The 17,230-nt window shown below is 54.2% G+C and overlaps 1 protein-coding gene across 2 annotated transcripts in view; it reads right to left on the bottom strand.

Annotated features, from left to right (window-relative positions):
- SYNGR3 (synaptogyrin 3) overlaps positions 1–17,230 on the bottom strand; it is a 26,212-nt gene extending 8,982 nt beyond the window's left edge. Inside the window, exons 1-2 of one of the 2 annotated variants that reach the window (XM_075165532.1) lie at positions 17,064–17,230; positions 5,385–5,625 (exon numbers count right to left, since the gene is read on the bottom strand). In XM_075165532.1, coding sequence (XP_075021633.1) covers positions 5,385–5,625; positions 17,064–17,162 — 340 coding nt within the window. In that variant the 5' untranslated portion in view covers positions 17,163–17,230. Of the gene's footprint in view, positions 1–5,384; positions 5,626–15,718; positions 15,807–17,063 lie in introns of those variants that run through there. The other variant, XM_075165533.1, reaches the window with a different exon arrangement.

Here is a 17,230-nt window from a genome sequence, read left to right as displayed (position 1 = left end):
AGGAGCAGTGATGCTTTCCAGCGCTGGGAAGAGGAGCTGCACAACCTGGAGCCTTCCATGATGCTGTTTTAAGGGTCTCCAGCTTCCTGATTATCCCCAGCACAAAGGTCCCTCCACTCGCCAATTCTGGGTGCCAGTGCACACGTGGACGCCAGGCACCGGCAGGTGGGATGCTGAGCTACCCAGCACCTTCCCAAGGATCATGAGCACATCAGTATGAGCAGCCACACTGCTGGTCCCACAGGGCAGCCGGCTGCAAAGCACAGTCTGACTGCAAGGAGAGGAAAGAAGCTTCCTTTATTCCCGTTTAACTTGCCAGTTGTTCCTAAGTACAATATAAATTGCATGCGTGCATCCACATCCAGTGCGAGAGTTACAGGGCACACCCCCTCGTCTTTAATTCAGAATTTGCTTCTATATGCAGTTTAAGTAAACGCACTCCTCACCTCCTTCTCTTGCGCGATGGGGCCTGGGTCTTCCTGACCAGCGGATGCTTTTGTCCGCCTGGCCGTGCTTGACCCCTTGAGCTGCCCTCACAGCCACACAACCTCCAGCCAGGATCATCCAGGCTTTCCTTTTCCAAATTACAGACTAATACAACAGCCCCCTTTTGCTGAATACAGCTAATGCCTGCCACCAAAGCCGCCCCAAATCTCTGCATATATATTGTCACTTCCCCTTAGGATGATCCACTTGTCATCAGTGTTAAACAAGACCTCTGGGGCTTAGTCCTCAAAGGTCATCCTCAGGGACAGAGATGCTTTCTAGCTCCCAGCTCTGTTATAAGGGGGCTTTACCAGCAGCTGGCCCCCGTTAGGGGAAGCAGATCCAACCCCTAAACGTGGACACAAGAAGATGCATGCCTGCGATACAGCGTTGGCTGCAGCTCGGATGACCAGTATGTGGTGAATGTGGTGGGTAACGGTCCCCCAGCAGGACTTGGTGCAGGAGATGCTGAACCACATCTCCAGATGCTGCACTGCTGAAGCGCTCCCATCTCCGGGTACTTGGGGAGCAAATGCCACGGCAGTGGGGAGCACTGCCCTGCCGTGCTCGAGCAGCAAGCCTCAGTCAGGAGTTTCTCGCTCAAATATGCACCTACCTTAGAGACAGCGGTGTTTGGAAGTCGAAAGACCAGAGACGAAACGTAAGAGCAGCTCCTAACAGGCTAATTTGGAGCTGCACTGTGCGGAGCAGAGGGATGCTTATGGACAAGCTCTGGGGCCATGCAGGGCTGGCACCAAGGGACACTGGTGCTCTCCAACAGGTCTAGGCTGTGTCACTGGTTTATAGAGGGCGAACTTTCTTGTTTCTTTGTTAACACTCAATCTAGTGCAGCAGGTCCTCCCTCGTACGCTCCTGGGCAGGACACTACCGCAGAGCACGAGTCACAGCCACGACACGGGGGCTGCCCTCCGACCAGCACAAAGCCCCACCTATCGCTGGTGCCTTCTAAGGGTTTTCAAGAGTTAAATGACATCATACACATCTCTGAATGTGCACCGGCTGCGCTGGGTATTGCAGTTACCGGCTTCTCTGCAACACTGAGATATGCAAGATGCTGACCTTTCCAGTGCTAAAACCATTAGCTTCTTCAGCCAGAAACGCCTAGCTAGGGTCACTTCTGCTGCCACCCATGTGGACTTCCCGGAGGTTTCGCGACACAGAGACAAGCCTTTCCCCTCCACATCCAGCTCTGCCAGGATTCCTGAGAAGAAAAAGGATTCCCTCCAGTGCCCTGGGGAAGCGGGAAGGCAGGTATCGCTGTTAACAGAGAAGATGGGGTCAGGCATGGAAAGCATCTCCAGAAACACCAGCCAGGCGTCGTTCGAAGTTTGGAGGACGGACACACGCCTCCCAGGGAGCTCTACGGGAACTATTTTTGTTTCTGCACCAGCGCTTATTTTCTTTGTGATCATGTTCACCTTCTGCTAGCACTTCTTCGAGAGGAGGCTTTGCACCCGATAACATGAATCAGACACGCAGGATTGCAGCTGACTCCCCTCGCTCCTGGCACCTCACCGGGAACAGGGCTGTGCCCTCGTCCGGCACCCGCATGGTCCTGGTCCCGCAGAGGGGCTGGCAGTGCCTGCACCCAGCCCCTGGTGTATTTGCAGCGTCAGGTGTAAGCGGGTGTTTTGGAGGTGTCTGTTGCTACCCATGAATTTTAAAACCTCACGAAGAGGGCTGAGTAGCATGGTGTGGCTATGTGTGCCAGTCCCGACTCCAGCTGGAAACAGGCATGGTAGCAGCTCTGCACCCTCCAGCACGCTGGGGAAAAGGAGAACGCCAAGAAGCACTGCAAGAGCCAGTAGATAATTATCATTTTAGGATCTGCAGACAACAGAGTGCAAACACCAGGAAAGATGCGTTACAGCCATAATTACAGCCTGGTCCAAGCAAGCGCACGTCTACGGGAGCAGCTGTAAGAGCAGATGGAAGAGAAAGTCGCAAATGCCATTTGCACAGTGCGGTGGCCCTGCCTGCACCCTGCCTGCGCCCTTGCCTGCACCCCAGCGTTACCTCCCAGCTGGCTCAGTGGCTCTGATCTGCCACTGATCCGATGCACGAGTCCTCTTTCCTTCAAGCGAAAGAAAGTTGTGGGTTAACGCTTTCATTAACTCCCCCCCCCAACCTCCAGAGACAGCAACTGCCAGTTGACATCTGCTTTGCTGGCAGCCGGCATCAGGCTCCTGGGTGACCCGGGCAAAGGGCCAGAAACAACCTGCTTTTCTCACCCCCCGGCACACCGCCCGGTTTGCAATGCTCCCTCACACCCGAGCATGTTCCTCACCCGGTTATTTCCCAGATGCATTCTCGGCCTTTATATCGAAACAAGCAATAATGCAGAGATCATATACAGAGAGAAAGGATGAAACAGTTGCAAGGAAAAAGGAGGAAACCAAGCATCCCATCCTTGGTGGGGAGGAAAAAAGAAGGGGACAGCGTAAGAGACTCCCACAGGTGAAGTCTCCAGGGGTTATTAACATGGAGGTAGTTAAACATGGCAAATTACACGGGTCAGCTCTGCCTCCTGGCAGGCTGGGTGCCTGATGCTGCTGGGAGCAGCGCAGGGGGGTACGGTGGGCTGCGATCTCTGCAACTGCAGAGGCTTCACGTGCCAACAAAACCCTGCACTTCATCTCTGCTGCGGAATCTGCCTGTATTGATGGTTATTCTGGGAGCAACCAACTGCCTGGTATTTCCGTGTGAGTGGGTGTACAGGCTACGGCAGTAGGGCTGTAAGAAAGGTTTGGGGCAGTCATAATTTTGGAAAAGTGAAGGCACAGCAATAGGAATGGGATAAAATATGCTGGGCACGAACCCACCCTGACATCCCCCAGTGAAATGAGCCCATTGCTTGTCCACACAGCAGAAGGGTGCCTTGCACACCGAGCATCCTGTGCCGCCAACAGCTCATGCTGCTGCTTGAATTGCTGCAGGATCTGGGTGGGAAGGGACGTCCGGGCGCCACGTGTCTAACCCACCGCTCCAAGCGGGGTCAGATGGGAGGGGAAGGACCAGGCTGACCAATTCCTCCTGCCAGACCCCAGGGACCTGCACCTTCCCCTGGGAGCGAACGGGGCAACTGCACATCAGCAGTGCTGCGCCAAATTTGGGCTTAGGAGATGCCAAAAACCAGACCTAGGTGGAGATGTGTTTACTTGCGACCATGGACTTAAGAGCCCCAGACAACACTCCCATTTATATCGGCACCAAGCTGGATTCCAGCACACCATTTCTAGGGTGCCCTGTGGGAAATGGTTCGTTAAGCGGAGAAAGTGGGGATTGTACCAGAGCAGCAAGAAAGGTAAGGAGTTGCTGGCGGGGAGACGTACCAGGCAGCATTAACAGAGACAACGCCAGGCTGGAGGGGAGCTATGGAAGACCACTCTTTGCAGACTCCAAGAGGTGACACTGTGTCGGTCACAGGCTCGCATCCACATGATCTGCAGGTAAGTGATTGATTTGTTTTACCAGCAAGGAAGTGGCTTGCCTGTTTTCTACCAAGAAGCCCACAGAGGGCATGGCCCGAGCGAGCAGGATGTCTCTGCCCGGACACAGCCTGAAGACCGATGCACCTGGAGCACAGACATCGACCCAGGGTGATCCTGGGGTAATAAAGTGTCACCGCTGGCAGCACAGCTGTGTTGGGTGGATTTAGCAGCACGGAGCTCTGGTGCAATACTGCAGCCTGTTCCCAGAGCAGAGCACAACCCCTGCACGGCAGAGGCTTTGCAGGGCAGAAACCATCTTCTCCAGCTCACTGCTGAAGCCTGTGAATGCGCACACAATGCATGACAAGTGCAAAAGAGAAACGAGGCAGAGATTGAGAGCGGTACCATTTCACAGATGCCTGGCAGGGGAAAGAATGGCTGTTAGGAGGTGGAAGGCAGGGAGGATCACAGCCTCGCACCACGACAGGCAGCATCAGCCAGAAGATGGATGTGATGTTCCCCTTCCATTTGAATTGAAGGGTTGCAGGCACGGAGCCCCACGGAAGGGGCTGTAAATATCATCTAACAAGGGCTGGACGCTGGTGCTCTAGCACCATGGAAATAAGCTTTCTAGCAAGGAGAGAACATCCTTAACAACAGGCAAGTGCAGGGAGGCGATGACGGATGTTTTCATTTGGGACCAGCGAGCCATCAGCGACGCTTGTGCTGGATAAATCACCTTCAGACTTCGCTAACACAAGAGCCTGGAAAGGGAGAACATCAGCTGCAAACTCAGCCAGGCAACTCCCGCAGCAGCCGAGCAGAGGACGGCCTCTCCCGGCTCAAGGCATCCCACCGGCTCGTGTTCACACGAATGAGCCCCAGGTCAAGGGGCTCAAGATGGCACAGGAGATCTGTGCCAGCCCTTGGGATCCCCAGACCCACCTGCACACCGCAGTCCTCGAGGCAGCGAGGGATTACAGCGGCGTGTAGAAGTGTCTTTCTGCTTTGTTCCAAAACACACATGCACAAAGTGAAAACAGACTCAGATGTAACTGATGAAGCGACATTTGCTTGAGCCAGAAAGAGGAGATGTGGGAGGGTAAAACGCCCTCCTGTCTGGTCTCTGAGATGCGACCACCAAGCCTCACTTCTCCGGATGGCCTCACTGAACGCAGCTCAGCGAACGCCTCTGGTTGCAGAAGCGACACAGACGAGTGGGACACCCCACTGTCCCCAGGCTGCCACGCACCGGCTTCCTCGCTGCTGCCTCTGAGCTCACAGCTGGATGGGACAACCCACCCCCGACTGAGGCACACGAGTCGTGTCACGCCGTGGGGGGAGAGGGGAGGACTCAAGCGTGGAGCTACAGGGCACAGCAACGACCCCGCACTCCCCACGGAGCCAGCATCGTCCTTCGCAAGCACAGCAAAGCCAGAGATGTACCTGAAAAGCCGAGGTCCAGCAGGACAGCCCGTTTGCGGTCCTTCACGCTGCTGATCTGCTGGAAGTGGAGGTCCACGATAAAGAAGAAGATACAGCCAAAGAAGGCAATGATGCCAACGGCGATGCCGTAACTGCAGGCACTCTCATTCTCGTTGAAGACGCAGAGCAGCTCGGGGTTCTGGCTGTCCGTGTTCACGTAGCACTCATTCACAATGGAGCCAAACACCACGATGGAGAAGATCTGCAGAAGGAAGGAGAAAACACAACTTGCTGCTGTTTACATTTAACTCGGTTTTCCAACAGCAACATAATTGGATTCAATCCTGTCTTTGACTCCATGGCAACGTGGCATTTGTTAGACAGATCCCTACTCTCATCTGTTTGGTGGCCCCAAGCAATGCGCTGGTGGACGGTACCTAGGTCCTCTCTCTGTGAGCCTGTCTGCCTTTCAGTGGCTTGGTTTGCAGAGTATTTTAAGAGATGTTATTCTCCAGACAGGCTGGGGAGGGAAAAAGTAAATAGATGGGCCAGGTCTCTGCACAGTCTTTCTGCTCGTGCTGCTCTCCGCTGTCAGGCTGTGCTCGATAAACCCCCTTGTGTCACTGCGGAGCAGGGAGAAATGAAGTTAGAGAGGATAATTGAGCTGCTGAGAAGGCTGACCCAGGGAAGGACTGGATGCCCGGTGGAGGAGGGACGGGACACCGCAGCAGGGGGAGGTGGGGAGCAGCTCACCTGGGCGCAGCGGGGCAGGGGGAGAGGCTGCCCTGAGAACGACAGGGCAATTTTTCACCTGGCTTAGCAGGGGTTGAAGGATGCAGCACCTGCATCCATTATCCAGTGACCTGCTTTCAGCCCTGTCAGGGACGAAAGGGCAGGGGGTTGCTGGTGTTTGCCCAGGTCCCACCGCTGGGACCCGAGGGTGTTTCATGTCCCTGCAGGCAGGGAAGGAGCCCGATGGCAGCACGCAGCCGGTTGCCTAAATTAATACCATTCACAATGCTGCACGCTAAAGTAATTCCCTTATCCCTCCGACACCAAAGGCAGCAAGCGGAAGCCGCGGGACCAGCTGCATTATAATTTGCTCTGGAGCCTGCTCCATTAGAGCCTAGAAAGCGCTGCACTGCCGTTTGGATTTCAAGGCAGAGAGCAGGGAGGGAAGCAAGGCGTGCAGACACCCCTCCATCAAGCTGCGAACCTCTGATCTCGTCCCTTGCTGCCAGCACCGGCCCCCCGCATCCCTGCACGCCTCCCCGCCCCGCAGGACACAGCTGGAGGCCATGTATGCAGGGGGGAGATAAGAGGGTCCTCCAGCACGCCCCGGCACGGCGGCTGCCCGGGAGCAGCTGGGGTCTCGGGGTACGGTGCAGCTCGCGCTCTGGACGCCCCGCCACGTCTTCTGCAGTAACAACACAACACGAAGTGCACGAGACCGAGACAGGCGACAGACAGAGGCGGCAGCCGAAGAGCCACATGATGAACTGCAGCCGGTGGCCTTTGCAAAGTCACCTGCGTCTCACCCAAAGAGCGGATGCCCGGCCGTGGGCCATCTCCTACAGCCCTGCGCTCCCCAAAGCGCAGCATTAGCAGAACTGGGTGAAACGGAGCAGAAGCCACTATAAGCAAACCATTCAGAAAGCTCTAGCCACTCTTAAATATAACATTGTGATATACATTTTTCTCCCAAGCAGTGGCCAAATATCTCACTCTTGCCTGCCCCAAAGGATTTCATCCAGATTTCTCTCCTCCAAACTCCTTCCAGTGCTGGGGTAAAGCTGCACAGAGCTTCTTCTGTCTGAAGCTACTTACAAATGCAAGTGTCTCATTAGCAAACACATCTTAGGTAGTGTCTACTAACTCTCCCTCAAGTTGGAGGGAACAACGAAGAAATGGATCTGCAAGGGATTGAATTACTAAAATGTGAAGGATTGGTGAGGGATTTGTTTTGTTCTCTGTAGGGGGTCATCTGAAATAAATGATGAGCAGAAGCAGCAGAGTCTCTGGAGTACCTCCCACCTTAGGTGTGTAGGAGCTCCTGCAAGCAGCTACCCCAGCACCCCAAGCCTGGGACTTTGCTACCAGCTTCTCATGCTGCTATCTGCAAGCACGTGATGGACGAGCAGGTTGCACCATGCTCACTCCCACCTCCAGAAACCCGCCAGCAGGACAACCGAGGGCAGGGCTCATCTTTAAACCCTTTTAGCCAGGAGCTCTGTTAGTGACAGCAAACTCCTATTGCTTCTAGCACTTAAAATTCACGGTGGTGTCCGGTGGTGGAGATCTTCTGAGACCTGCTTGCTAATTTAGCTGGCAAATGAGCTACCCGAAGATGTGCAGGAGGAACAACATGTCGTATCCAGCCCGGAGACCCCCACGCTGCAGTGTGACAAGGCTGCAGGGAATCACGCAGCCAGGCTCTCCCAAAATGCTTCATCACTGCAAGGAAACGAAAAGCGGGGGTCCCACTGCAGGGCGAGGAGAGCAGAGCTCGCCCCCAACACCCGGCGCTGGGGATGACGGCGGCTGGAGAGGGCGGCTGTCCTTGCCCTGCAAGGCCGCTCGGCCGGGAGCGAGCGACGTCCTGCAAAATCCCCCAGGGATTCACTTGCGGGTCTCGGCAGCAGCTCTTTGGGGCTCTTTCCATCAAAACACCTCGGGTACCTCCCATCGCTGCCCTAGACCCCCACTGGCTCTGCGCTGGCCCCTTCTCTCCACGGCCTGCTGAGCCAAGGGGATCGGCATCTCCGCCCCGGCAGAGGCGAGCACGCATCCCTGGCTCTGCGACTGGCAGCAGGAGTGGGTTTCCGCCCTGGAAACACTCCTCAGCCCCGGGAATAAGCCCGTTCTTGAATGACGCCTTCCTAGAAATGTGGGTTTCCAAATGTGCATCTGCAAAATTCAGGTGCAACCTTTGATTTCCCCTGGAGCGTTAAAAGGGGATAGGAAGTACGTATGTCCCACAGACCTCTCCACGGCTGGCACAGGGAGATAATCAGACCTTCCTCCTCTCCGAATTTAACCACTACCCGGGGTCCTGTTCCCATCCATCCCCCGCTCAGCTCTGCTCCGAGCACCAGCCACGAGCTCCACAACCCGAGCCACCCGCTTCCATTTGCACCCTCTTCCTCGCGTGCGCTGCATGTACAGCGCGCTCGGATGTCACACCGCGACGGGCACATCATCATCATGCAAAGAACAAGAGGGTTGCATTGTAAGAAAGAAACAACAACAAACAGTAATAATAATTTTCCCAGTGCTTTGGCAGCAGCTGTAATATCAGCAGTTGTAAAAATCTGTTCATAAATAATGCAAAATTGTTATTTACCATCAGAAATAGCAGCAGCATTTATAAAACAGGCCCTGGAAGAAATAATGTGATTCTGGAAAACATGAATAATTGAGAACCTCTGATTCCATGGGATTACTTCTCTGGCAGGCCAGCAAACTCATACACAGCTTCTCCGATAACTGTTTTACTTAGTCCTCCCAGGATTAGCAACCTGGACTCCTTCTCTATGCTTTCGGGTGCCAGTTTCAGTGGCTGAGGGAGGGCTCCCGAAAATACAATTGAGGACGTTACAGGACAGGGTGTCTGGCTGCCCTCACGCAGGTTTGCACACATGGGGCTGTTGACAGAGGATGCCCAGGCAGCGCTTCTGGGATGGAGATGGAAAGAACAGACATTTCATTGCTTAACTTCAAACTCCAGAGGGTTTTGCAAAGCAAAGCATCCTTCTCGTGGCTGGACGACCTGAGCAGCTCCCCCCGCGAGACTCCCTCGGCCGGGTGCCGCCCGCAGCGTTTTGATGCAGGCAACGTGGGATACGTGGCTTCTTCTCGGGAGGCCAAAACAGCAACGAATTGCAAGCGCATGCATTTGATAGATGTGCTCCAAACATCAGCACTGGCTGAAATACTCCTGTCAAAACATGCTTTTCAGTGAAAACAAGTCTTTCCATGGGTTTTCTCCCGCTCCCCTCATGACTGAAATTTTATAGTTTTTCTTAAAAAAAACAACTGGTGCTGGTAAAACATTGTAATGAGAATAGATTTGGAGTTGTCTGTCTAAGTATAGGTGAAAAAAAATTTTTTGAGAAAATGTGGGTAGATGGGAAAAAATAAAACTCATACTTTTTTTAAAAAGTTCATGCAAAACTCATTTTCCAATCACCTCTACAAACCGCACTTGCTCAAACCCAGAACCAGTTCATCAGAGACTTGAAAGCAAAAACACAAGGTCAGATTTTCCACTGCGAGTGAGATTTTACGGGTCCTGAGCAAGGATGCAGGAATCCTGCGTTCCAGAGGCGCTCCTCTGACTCCCACCTCCTCCTCCCTGTCAGGTCGGTCCCCAAGACCGCAGTCCCCGTGACCAGGCACGGCAGTGGCAGGACTCGGGACCACGTGCAGGTCACTGGCACGCACAGCACAGGGGCATCTGCCGCACAAGTCGCTGCATCCCAAGCCCATCCACCTTTCTAACAGGGCTCCTCGTATCTCACGGGCTTTGCAAAGGAGCCTGAGCATTCACAGGACACTCCATTTTCCAGCTGAACAACCCAACACAACCAGCAACAAATTTTGCTCACTGGGTGAACCCGTGCAAGACCCAGTAAGAAAACTGGATTACCTCCAGCTACCCCAGTATGAAATTGCATCCCGCCTGCCAAAGCTTTCACATAAATCTGCTGGCAGCTCGGGGTCTCCTGGCCAGCAGCCTGGCGTGCAGGTTGCTCAGCCCTGCCTCGCCCCGGTGTCAGAGAGCGGCTGGGAGCCCCCGGCACACGGCTCCGGCAGCTCTGGCAGCTCCGGCGGCACAGACCATTAGTGCTCCTCTCCGCATTCAGCTGCAGGGAGGGATGGGAAGGAGGAAAGCTGTCTTCTCCCATCCCTTCCATTAAGACTTGCACTTCAGCCACACAAAGGAGCTTCTATGCCTCAGTCACACCCTGGGAGGGAGAACAACGCTGGTCAGGGAGATGCATGAAGTGCTTTGAACCAAAATGACGCAGCTCAGCTGCTCGTGCAAGTGCAGATGGAGCTCATGTTACACCAAACCAGTGAGAAGACTGGGACCTCACTTCTTAATGAAAGCCAGCTGCCTAGTTCCCCCAGTTTAAAGCTTGCTTCTAAGCAAAATGGGACACCTCGCCAGGCCAGCGAGCATTTCTGTAACGCAGGACAAAGGGACAGGTCTTGGCAGTGATCGGACAGGGTCTGGGTGCGCCGGCCACGATGAACTCTGGAAAACGGCTGGTGCAAAGCTGAAACCAGAGGGGTTTTGAGTACCACCCTAAAAACCTGGGAGAGCACCCTAGGGATGCTGCTTGCCCAATGCTGGAGGCTGCGTCTGGGCAGGAGCCTGCCGCTCGAAGGCTGCCTTTGGTATCCAAAGTATGGGACCCAGATGCACATCTTGCCCGCTTTCCTTGCTTGCTGCCCTCCTCCTGTTTTCCGCACTCACCCTATTTTAGGCGAGACCTCTTGCCTCTTTTGCCCTCTCTGGCAATGGCTGTTAAGTGCAGGGGACCGTGACTGAGTGCCCGGTGCCCCGTGCTGGTGGATGCCCCAGCAGGGGCTGTGCTGGAGGAACAGGGAGGTGATGGTGCACAGCGGGCAGGCTGCTGGCAGCACGGACACGCAGGCAGCCCTGCAGCAGGAGACCAAGTGAAATCTCATTTTTTCCCCCCAAAAAAGGAAAGGGGAAGACTGAGAGGGCAGGTTCCTCGCTCAGCAGAGTCCAGGCACTCATCTGAGGCTGCTGGACCCGCAGCCGCTGCCAGACCCTCACAGGAACCCAGGGCGCTGGGGACGCCTGTGCGCCCCGCGATGGAGACACCATTTTAGGCGTGCATAAAGCTGGGAGACCTGCGGCTGCCTCCTCTGCACCAGATTTTTACCATCTGGAAGAAGGTGGCTGGCCAGGCTGCCTGGCTCAGTGCTGAAATTATACTTTGCAGATCGATGTTCTCTCCCGGGGCTTGAGCCGGTTGGACCCCAGGACACGCACATTTTTCATCCACGTTGCTTTCAGCCTTCTGTAGCCCAAGCACCTAAAATGTGCTTCAGGAGACCTCGCGGCCTGAACACAGCCATCGCAAGGAAAACAAAAAGCAAGTAACACAAGAGAGCACAAGCTGAAAGCTTCAGTGTGTGAACTGTCAGCCATTTTAAGGTGAGATGTTTCCACTGCTGATGCACTGTACTTTGATTTGGGACCTATAAAAACATTACCAGAAGGTGTGGGGTTGTAGGAGACTGCAAACCGTTGCTTTGATTACACACGCAAGCAACCATTAATGTCAACATCAAGGAAATTTAATGCATGAAGAAAAATAATCCGCCGTTAATTTGCTCTGCTGCAGCTCACAATCAATGGCGTTGGGCACAAACCACACGTACAGAGAACCGGTACCAACGCCTGGGTGATCCTTCGCCACTCTAACACGAGCGTCAGTGAGACAGATGCCACCCTGCTCGGCTCGCTCCCCTCCTCGAGCCACCACCCAGCAAGTGAAGGATGGACTAGCAAATGAGAAGGGAAAACAATTAAGGTCAAATCAGCACAGGCCAAATCCTGCCCAGCACTGAGTGTTTTCATAAGCCCTTGTCTTGAGTCGCATACGTACCTCGAGCAGATACTCTGCTCAGGGATGAGTTAGACCCTTGGCAGAGGGCCAGCCTCCTTCAACACCCACCGAGCTCAAATTCTGGGGGAATCGGGTCCCGTGTCCCTCTCCAGTTTATCTTTACAGTTGTCAGTCACGGGGAAGTTTCCAGCACAGATCTGCATAATTTATTGGAGGGTGTGAAGACTAAAGAACTACTTTAAGCACTGCCAGATCTCCCACAAGGGCTATGGATACGACCACAAAGAAAAGACCTGATGCAGTTTCTGGCACAGAAAGAGGTGGTATGATGCTGGCCGTAATAGATTTATGGACATGTCTACCAGGCTAACCAGTTTGGGAAGGATGCATATTGATGACCACATGACCGATTTTTACTGAATTACTTTTTCTAATGTGGCGAGAGATGCTGGCTGAAACACAGCGCCCATTCAAAGTTCCTGAACCAGTAAGGCAATCTGAGCCCATGGCAAGCCAGCAGCATTTTGAACCAGGGATGATGACGATATCACAGGAAAATTATAATTTAGCAGCATCTTAAGCTCAGATGCAGTGAACCTTCTGTATAATTCCATTACCAAAAACGTTAAATTTAAGTTCTGCCTTTAATATACAGCCCAGGGAAAGAGAGAATTAAGACGGAAATCTGGTGACCCTACTGAAAAGCAGCCAAGACCAGACAAAGTCCAAAGCAGCTAAGATCAGGCTAATGATTCTCAGTAAACACACCTTTTACCATGAGCGCAAATACCGCCCTTTCCATCCTTCCGGAGAAATAAAACAAACCTGGACCAAGATAGAAAGGGCACGCTCCCTCCCTCCAAAAACCACCACCTATTCCTAATACATCAAACCACCACCCGGCACATCCCTTACCAAAGTCACACTCAGCAAAGCGCATTTGCCTTGCTGAAAGACAATAATCTGCTGCATTATGGACTAAGACCCATATCAGTGCAAAGCCGAGCACATAAAGACTTTGCTGGATCTGCGCCGAAGTAACCTGGTCATAAAAGTTCCCTACCGCATATCAAAGGCTACAGGGACTGCCACTTTGCTGCCATGCCTCTGCCAAGTAATCAGATTTCGCTGCCCTAGTCCAGCCCCTTAATAAAGGTCCTGCTCTTAAAAGCATAAGACTATTGCAAAGAAAACCCAAACAAAATACTGGGCCTAATGAGATAAAATACTGCATAGGAAAGCTCTCTCCAGTGATCCAAGTGAGGAACTGCAAATTCATTCAACGTTAAGAAACAAGATAACGGCAGCAGATAGGGTCAGGCAGCTGCCGACGTGTCGGTTGCAGGCAAGGTTGTCCAGCTGTGCAGGCAGCAACAGGGGGGTCACTGGAGCAAGAAACAACCATTTTAAAGAAAATGCTTAAGTATTTCTCTGTGTTGTAGTAAAATAGAGACCCAATCTGCTGCCGAGCTCCTCAGAGGCAGAGGGAATGCCTGGGCGGGTGGAGGGAGGCGAGAGTGGCCCAGCCCTTCCGAGCAGGCTGCACCGGCGGGACCGGGCACCACGCTTTTACTGTTGCTCTTACTGAAGTTCGCAGGAGTTACTGAAAATATTTTCCAGAACTGCTTTTAAAAGTCAAACCTAAACCTAGGTTAAATGAACAATGCCGCCGCAAAGCTGCGTGGCCACTTGAAAGTCTAGCTGGTGCTGGCAGTCACTGAGAAAGGAACTCATGATTCTGCGGGCATCCTTCGTGAATACCGAGTCTGTTTTGCTGTGCAAAAAACGTCTCAAAAGGAAACCACAAGAGTGATCACATCTTCATCTGACAAACTGCATCAGACGGAGGGGGAAGAGATGAATGAGGAACTGTTAAATGGTTCTTTCCAGCTTTTGATTTTACAGCTCATGCCAGGAGCGTTTTTTTTCCCTTCAGATACTCAGAATTACTATATCTGTCAGGGAGAGGTTGCTGTGTGAGGTAGAATCAAGAATCCCCTTCTGCCATCACTTACATTTGGGGATTTCTACATTGAAGTTGCCATTTTCCTGCCGGTCCCTCAGATGTTTACCAGCACAAGGTCTGAACCCACAGCCCCGAAGCAACTACCGGAATCACAAAACGGAGCCGGACCCTCCTTTGGCAGGAGCTCGTCATGAAACCCCAGCAATGGCCATCGGCCGGATTGGCACCAAGTCGCTCGCATCAGGCACGTGCGACGGGTCCCAAAGCCTCGTGGTGGTTCTCCATCGCCCATACTCCCACCCAAACCAGCACGTCTCAGGCAGCTCCCTCCTTTTCTCACCAAAGGAATGTAACGTCATACGCGCAGCAAGGGTTACGTCTCCGAGGTTTGATCCAACTGCACAGGTTAAACATATTTTAAAAGATGCCAAACCACAGCATGGGAAGGAAAACCAGATGAAGAAAACCCACCCCAACACCTAAACTCAGTCATCCTCAAAGCCTCAGTCAAGGCTGTTAGGTGCAGGCACAAGCAGCTCGTCCCCGCCGTGACGGCAGGCAGGAAAGCCTGGGAAAGTTTCTGTTTGCTTTGTGAATCAGGGAGCGTCACAGCAGGGCGTTGGTCCGTGCCGCCTGCCCGGCCGCCAGCACGCTGCGATAAGGAGCAGACGCTGCCACGTGCCACGGCGCTGCCGCGCTCTGCCAGGCAGCAATTACGAGTGTCAGGGCAGAAGAGAAAGGCAGCAGAGACCTCGCAGGCAAACCCTTTTGGCTGCCTCCTCCGTCCAAGCTCTCCATCTTGACATGGGTCCCATCTGGCAAGAGCAGCAAGGCAACCGCTCAGAAGGAGCCCGGGCACACGTTGCTTTACAAAATCTGCAAGAAATTGCGATAGCCATGCAGGCAGGTGGGCAGGAAACCTCCACTCATATCTCTCACCTGCCTAAAGTCCCTGCTCACACCGGAAAGGAGCCATAAATGCTGATCTGGTTTAAGATACAGGTAATTGGACTGCAACAGCCGAGCAAAGGCCGGTCAGGGCTCTGAACCCCCAAGCTGGAGCGGCGATGCAGAATGGTCCCCAACAGATCTGCCAGCAAATGTGAGACCTGGGAAAAGTGGTCCAAAGGGCTTTTAACGTGACCTTCCCCAGCCCACTGAAAACAGCAAAAAAACTCCCTTTGAGCTCAGCGGGCTCTGGACCCGACTCCAAATATTGCAAACATTTACGCTTGGGACAGCACAGTGTGCATCCCACATTTGTCCACATCAGTGCCCCCCTACGCTTGTTTAGAGTTAAGCTGATGTGTTTCCGTAGTTGTAAGTGCTCGGTTTTCACAGATTCCCTGTGAACGCAGAATCATGAAATGAGTGACTTTGCCATTGAATAAACCAGCCAGTGAATATATGCATGAATATTTTCTAAGCTGGAATTTTTATTTTATCTCTATATTCCATATTCTGTTCCTGCTTCCCAGCAGCATCCGATCCTCTTCTGTACAACCAGGATGGTGAGCTCTCTGGGTGCATGGTAGCAGATTTATTTTACGAGGGGCCTAACTCACCATCAGGGGGTCAACAATTTATCTAACTGTACCCAAAACCAACACCACTGCCAACAGTGTGCCATTGCCACTCGAGGAGGATTGAGGAGGATCCAGGTGGATCCAGACCAAGTTTTCTGGACTGAAGCAATGCTTCTAGGAAATGACTGCTACCAGGTGCCTGAACCCTGCCCAAAACGCCCCACCCACCCCAAGCTGGATGCTCCAGATCCGTACCTGGCCTCCGCTCTTCTCCAGTAATGGAGTTGGGGGCTTTCTCAAAGCCCTGGAAAGCATGCTAGCTCCCATCCAGCAAAACACTTAAGCATGTGGTTTAACTTTAAGCATGTGATTGCAGCTGGAATTGCTCATGTGCTTAAAGATAAGCACATGCTCCCATGTTGTGCTGCACAGGGCCTCGGCCAGGGCACCCCACCCTGGAGAGTCCCACAAACGCACCAGCCGTGTCGGCTGGCAGGAGGGCAGCTGGGGGGGCAGCACCTTCTCATCACATCTTTCCTTCGCTCACTGCCTGCATTTGGCACTGCTGAAGGTGACACAGAGCCAGCGCGGGCGGCCGAGGGCCTCCGTGCACAGCAGAGGTCGAGCCCCCCAGGCCCAGCTCGGCTCACCCGCAGCCTCCGGCCCAGCACCGGAGCCAGGAGCCAGCCGCAGTGAAAGCCGGGCAGACCCTCCCATTGGGGGCTTTTAGGAAGGGCCAGGCATTGCCGATCTCCCGAGGCCATGCAGACTTGCAGATCTGAGCAGGTACAAGCCAGGCTGGGGGAGGCAAACTAGTGGCTGCCGTTACCCCTCGGGCAGCCGGGCACCACGGCCCCAGCGAGCATCAGTGCGCAGCTTCCCATGCTGCTTATTCACGGACCATCGGCGAGTGAAGCCTTCCCCGAGCAGCTGCACAGCGTATTCCACCCCCTGCTCTCTGCTCCGCGGCAGGAACTCATAGATGGGAAACGGCCAAAAAATATGACATCCTTTCAGAAGAACAGGGTGAGCTGGGCAGGGCTGGCTCTCGGATTTCTTCTGTCACACACACGCATGCATGGAGCGTGGAAGGAAAGAAAATGTCCTCTGCCTCCTGATTTACACCCCGTCCCCTTAGCTCAAACACCAGGGACAAAATCGGTAAGGGGCAGTGGCACATCCACCCGCTGCATGGTGCCCCGTTCCCAAGGAATCTCCCTGCAAACACCCACGGGAGCCGGCAAGCCCTGCCGCCCTGGCCGGGACCCGGCCAGCCCCACGCCGCACGGCTGGCCACCACCCGCCCCGGCTGCACCAGCGCCGCACAGCTGCAGAAGCACCGCACGTTGTACGAACGCTGCACGATGCCTGCTCGCTGCACATTGGACGGGCACGGCACGCTGCAACGGGCGCTGCACAATGCAACGGACGCTGCACGGGCACTGAGCGTTGCGATGGGCACTGCACATTGCACGGGCGCTGCACAATGCAACGGGCACTGCACATCGCACAGACGCCGCCCGGTGCCCGGGCACTGCCCAACGCCCGGTGCCGAGCCCCGCGGCCCCGTCTCCCCGCCAGGACGGCCGTTCCGCCTTACCCAGGTGATCACACGGAGGATGGTCTGCGGCTGCTTCAGGAAATCCACGGGGTCGATGGCCCCCCCCGCCCGGCCCGCTCCGAAGGAGGCTCCTTCCATCTTCCCCCGCCGCCGCCCGCTCCGCTCCGCTCCGCGCCGCTCCGAGCCGAGCCCAGCCGCGCGCGCCC

Source organism: Calonectris borealis, chromosome 16, assembly GCF_964195595.1.
Source record: "Calonectris borealis chromosome 16, bCalBor7.hap1.2, whole genome shotgun sequence".
Taxonomy (NCBI): domain Eukaryota; kingdom Metazoa; phylum Chordata; class Aves; order Procellariiformes; family Procellariidae; genus Calonectris; species Calonectris borealis.
This window is presented reverse-complemented; position numbering and strand designations above follow the sequence as displayed.